Genomic DNA, 6,000 nt, shown 5'->3' on the forward strand with positions numbered 1-6,000 from the left:
TCTCATAATTTTGGTTTGCTAGGATCACGAACAGTTCTTATGTTTTAACTTATTACTATAAACAGTATTAATTATTGTCGTTACTCACGTTTTTTTATTTCTTTCGCCATTCTTTCCGTTTTTACACACATAAGTGGCAGATTTTACCACGTACCGTCTTCACTAACACTAATTATATTCATTTTTTTGTGTTGTGAAGAACCAATGCAATTTCGACATTTTGTGCACTTTGTTTTCACGTGCGGAATGCGTTTTTCTCTTGTTTAGTGTTGGTAGTAGTAAGAGTGTCTGCTATTGCTCTGAGTGTGTGTCAGTCTTTACATTTGGTGTTTGTGAGTCTGTGTGTTTGTGTTTGTGTGTGTGTGTGTGTGTGTGTGTGTGTGTGTGTATGTATGTATGTGTGTGTGTGTGTGTGTGTGTGTGTACAGATATTGATTAACATAACTCGTGCTATTTGGAACAGGTTCCTACCCCATAACGTAAAATTTTGTCTTTAGCGCTAAAATATTAACAACAGAATAAAAGACTGTGCTGAGAATGGCTGTCAGGACTTCAAATCATCCTTTGTTCAACATATGTGAGATATTACAAAACAGGCTTTAGTAAAATACAAGATTATAATTAGTTTTTGCAGTTTTAGTAATTTCAAATTAAATGCACAATTCTTATTTAGAGTATATCTTGAAACTTATAGTAATGTTACGAAAGGTTTAGGCTGTGATTCTGAAACTGTATTACTAGTTGCAATAAGTGTCTCTTTGTTTGATGTGCTGTTTCCGTGGTTTTATCAGCCTCTTACTGTGCAATTGATTTTTCAACTGCAAATTAATGTTTGAAGCTATAACGTTATAATATTAATGAGTCATGATAGTACACGTTATGACAAGGACGTGGTTTCGTTAATGGATTTCATTACTGTTCAAAATTATATACCATTGCTGCCTCAGTGAAGTGATGCATTTCATTTTAGAACTATTTCTACGTATTGTCATTTGAAGTGAGTTGTTAAAATTGTAATGAAAATTTTGAAACTACCACAATTTGCGTGAGTGGAGTTTTATTAACAGACATAATCACTCTATGCTAGCACTCTTCTACAGGATGGACGCAATGAAACAGGCTTGGAAAATATTTCATGCACCTGAGGATACGTAACCCAACTTGCATCATTTGCGCCCAGATTATGTGAGTTGGGATGCCTATCTTAAGGTGCGTGAAATATTTTCCAAACCTGTTTTATGCTGCCTATTTTGTATATTCACAACAATACCGGTTTTAAATTCATTTAAAGACCAATACATTACAGGGAAGCGTATTGCTACATATTTATATCAGTCTCTACCACATGAAATCGGATGACTTCTCCAAAATTAGGTAACTCTTCCACTATCGAAATTGTTGCAACATCGTTGAAATCAGTAGGTGTAATTGTAATGAAACGTGATTAGTCTTACGATAGTATTCCTCACGAATAGACTGTTTAAAAACCATATTCCAAAAAGGAGAATCACAAGTTCTCCTTAGAGAACATACCACCTCGCTGACAAATATACCATCTGTTAACTGTTTCATTTCTCATTTTTATACTAAAATATGTATTATCCTCGGGCTGAGGACTTTTCTAATTGCATGTTATGGACACTGTGGTGTAAGGGGCGATCAAAAAGTTACCCTTCCGAGGGCTTTGCTGCCGCGAATACGCAACATAGCACTACCCCGACGCCGGTATATAAGCACCGACATGTAGTCAAGGAATTAGTTTGGCATTTGTATCTTTCCGATGTGTGTGCGGTCAATTCGGAAACGGAAACTATGGCGACGTTATTACCACATGCCTCCAAACAGGACCAGTGCGCCGTTATCCTAATTTTGGCTGTCGAAGGACAGCCACTGGTAGACTTCCATCGGAGAACGAAGAATTACGGCGTGCAATTAAAGCGAAGCGTCCGGGAAAATTGCGACAAGGGTTGCTGCTGCTTCATGATAATGCTCATCCGCAAATCGCAAATATAGCTACGCAGAAGTTAAACCAACTCAAGTGGAAGATACCCGAGCATCCGACCTGATCTGTGCCCACGCGACCATCACGCCTTCCGTCCCTTAAAAAAGTCTTTAAGGGTCCACGATTCTTGTTGGACGAGGATGTGCAGCAGGCAGTTACGGACGTCTTCACGCAGCAGGACAGCGTGCTTTACCATACCTCGTGGGTCGGTGGGATGGTTGCCTCAATGCTCACAGCGATTTTGCCTTATTCGCATAGCGATTCTGGACTGTACGCCCTTCTAAAGGACGATTTTTGATCGTCCCTTATATGATACATGTCTTGTGGATCAGTTACCACAGTTTAGTGTCTTCAGACTTCTCATTCTAGAAGTATGTCCTCGTATCTCGACCATGTAGCACCGTGAACTGAGAGTGGGCAGTGCTGCAGCAAAAGAAAGATATTATACTAATAGTCTACTAAGTAGATGCCGCTGAGTCTTACCATATCCAGCTCCGATATTGGTCCCATGCTTCGTATCAGCATGTTAGTCCTCACAATGGTTGGATGATCTGTAACACGCACAGGGACGATTAGCTGTTACGATTACTGTCTGTTTAGAATGTTATATAACGGAACTTAAACTAAATAAAGAACAGACACTGAGGCCTAGCCAAGCAATGTGTAAGTGACGGAATGTTCTGATTGCTCTTCTGTATGTATAGGATCAGACACGTAGTTAATATGGCTTTCAATTCATGTGTTGTAATGATGAATCGTTTATATTTGCATATCAGATTTTTGGGTTTCTCAAGGCTGACAGAGAGATGGCAGTTAGATCAGAGCATTGCCTAAGTTCTGATGTAATTTTGAGTTTTGGCTACTTACTTGATTCGTCTCATTTTTTCTCTCTGGACTCAAGATTATTCAAGGATTCCAGCAAAACATTCTCGTTCGCTGTGTTCTTCCGCTTGGGTTCGCACACTTGCAGCTTCTCGTCTAATTTGAAGCAGTACGCAAATGAACTCTAATTAGGTGCCATGCTGACTTAAGTTTTATTCTGTGGGCTTATCTACAGCCATAGTATATCACCTGTGGATTTAGACCTCGCGATAATCAGTGAAGTGTCACGCTCCGCGACGCAGGAAAGCAATGTCCAGGATATAACAAATTTATTGAACAAAAAATGTCTACTTCGGTGGTACGGAAATAAAGGGCAAAATTACAGTTACAATAGATACAAATCAACTGTGGATCACAATAAGGTCAGACTGATAATAAGCGCCGAGGCCGCTGATCGGAGATTAAGTTCACATAAAAAACACTGGTGGAATGTTCCGCTGGGAAATAAGCACCGCCTGGAGCCAAGTCGGGAGTGAGTACTTGCTGTTCGGCAATGATCACTGGCTGATTGTTAAATGCGTGGCCTGTAAGCCTGAGTCGGAAGATGAAGACTGCTTTGGTTTAGATTCAATAAGAACACTTAGAGTTTAAGGCGGAAGGCCGGGAAGTCCGATTCAGAATAACTTAACTAATGATGAAGACACTGTGCTGCTGCAGAAGCTAACGTCCGGAAGAGGAAACGATGATGATTTCTGAAGCAGCTTTATCCCAATGATGTGCTTCGAGAGCAATCCTGTTCGATGGGCGAGTAGCGGCAGTCGTCCGGACCAGGAGAGGCCCTCTAAAACTGACTGACTCGTGTTGTCCTGCCGCCGGCTTATGTAGCGGAATGCTGTTGAAAGTATTTCCCTCTCGAGTGGCCGGTCTTGATGGCGTCGTGTCGTACTAACGATGTGCAACGTGCAACGGCAGTGGTGGCTGCCCGCGCGATAGAGATGCCCGAAGGGTTGCAGATGCGGTAGGCGAGAGCCTCCGAAATGGCATTAGTGATTAGGATTAGCCAATTTTTTACGCGGATCGGAGGACACACCGCCAGAAAACTGCAACAGTGCCCGTGATTGACCCACAAGATCCAAGGCCCTATGGTCAGGTAATATCGAGAATTCTACTGCCACTGCTCGTAGCTGACATGCTGATTCTGGTTCAGCTCGTACTCTATATGTTGATTTTATGCCAAAGGACGTTTGTGATGAAAACTGAACTGTAGCCATCGTTGTGCGTTAGCAGGGTGGCTACTGAAACTAGAAAAAAATTCCCTGAGAATTCCAGGCATGGAGAGGAAGAATAAAAGCTCCTGATAAATTAACGTTGTGGGCAGGGGGCATATGCAGCAATAACGACTTTTCCTTCCTCTCAGCTGAGATATATTAGCCATAAGCAGTATTTCAATCGTAGTTTTCAAACACCGATAATTTATGTGGAATAATTTGTGGAAAAATGTTCATATAACTAACTCACTTTGAAATATTAAGTATTTTAAAGATTATGATTTACGAAAGTCAATAAAATTAAATTTCTGTACTAGCTTAAGAACTCATACATCCATGAGAGTTTAGGAAATTCGTGGAATTCCCTGAGATTTCCCTGATTTTTCCACGTAAAATATAATTCCATGAGAATTGGTTTTCCAGAAGAATTACCACCTTGGTTAACAATATGGCTAATGCACATTTTCTTTAATAGAGCTGTCTGAAACAACTCTGTCTTCCGTATATGAACTGTTCAACAATTTTTCTAGGAACTTTATGTATCCTTTTTTAATACTGTTTGTTATTTAATGAATGTGTTGTACATGAACTATATCAGTTTCATTAGGGCAATAAAGTTATTAAAGGAGTCGTTTTGGACTCTCTTATTCCGCAGTTTATGAACATTGCTCCTTCCTGTTGATCAGCATTTATTTGTTTAGTCCGGCTACGCTGAAAGTAATTAATATAGTTATAAAAGTTGGTTACTAAATCCAATATTTTTCATAAAGACATAAATTCCTTGGATGGCAGGCTTTACTGTGCCAGACGAGACTCAAGCCGTGGAAACTTTTTGTCCCTCTCTTCCGCTAAGATCCAGGGAAGGTGTAGTAGTTCGGCTGGAAAACTTTCCCCTGCCGACACAGCTGCAACAAGCAAACTCTTCCATTGTCGATGAATGAACTTTATTACTGCAAGCTTCGGGTCTCAAATTCTGAACTCGGAGAGCATTTAGTCATGTATCTAGAGGAACCTCTACTATACCGGCAGGTATAATGCAACGATGTTCGATCCGAGAACTGGCAGTAGAAGTACTTTTTCAGATTTTTCCTGTCATCAGGAGACGAGTTATTGCTCAGCCGAACAAGTAGCTGATCTCGCTGGCTGCCTTAATGCTTTCCGAGTAGAACGAGTTACCGGACTGCATATCCGCAGTGCCACTCTGCCATACTCATCGACAACAACAGGAACACTGGCGCACCTCACAGTCGCCGGCACTGTGCAGTTTCACTAGAGCTAGCGTGGAGATGCAAGGCATCTACTTGAAGTTCTTGCTTATTACCCATAAGAAAAGTAAATTAGGTAATACGTTAAATGTATTCGCAGTTGCGAATATCGACAACCAACAGCTGTATAATGGAATCACGACAGTGAAAATTTTTACCGGACCGGGACTCGATCCCCGATTTCCCGATTTATGCCAGAGGTCGTCTTAACTGTTTTTTTCATTTTGTTCGTGATTTTTCGTTCTATTAGTTCAGGGCAGACATCCCATGACGCTTGTTCAAGTTCATCGTCGTTCCATTAACTCAGTTTTTTTGTTACAGAGGGCGGCTAACCCTCTGACCGTACACGCTGAGCTACCGTTCCGGCACCGTTTTGGCTATCTGCGCAGACCCAAAATTCCATATGCTTGAATGTCTGAAGGAACACTTCATTGTACTTTTTAACAACACAGGCACTGCAATATCGTAAATTAAGTGAGATACACCAGGAAGTTTGAATATGTTCACTACGAATTATACGTCGTAACAGTCATACAAGGTATGTCTAGTATGCTCAGTAAATTTGCCTACGGCTAGAACGCAACACGCAGGAACAAGTATTAAAAATGTATGCATGCGAATGTGCTTGAAGAAACGTCTCGAG

General features: G+C 40.9%; 1 protein-coding gene across 1 annotated transcript in view; it reads right to left on the bottom strand.

The window, feature by feature from the left end:
• Nucleotides 1-2,548, bottom strand: part of LOC124606218 (gamma-aminobutyric acid receptor alpha-like) — a 75,408-nt gene extending 72,860 nt beyond the window's left edge. Inside the window, exon 1 of the mRNA XM_047138192.1 lies at nucleotides 2,486-2,548. Within this exon, the coding sequence (XP_046994148.1) occupies nucleotides 2,486-2,527 (42 nt within the window). The 5' untranslated portion in view covers nucleotides 2,528-2,548. The remainder of the gene's footprint in view (nucleotides 1-2,485) is intronic.
• Nucleotides 2,549-6,000: the final 3,452 nt, after the last annotated feature.

Source organism: Schistocerca americana, chromosome 3, assembly GCF_021461395.2.
Source record: "Schistocerca americana isolate TAMUIC-IGC-003095 chromosome 3, iqSchAmer2.1, whole genome shotgun sequence".
NCBI lineage: Eukaryota > Metazoa > Arthropoda > Insecta > Orthoptera > Acrididae > Schistocerca > Schistocerca americana.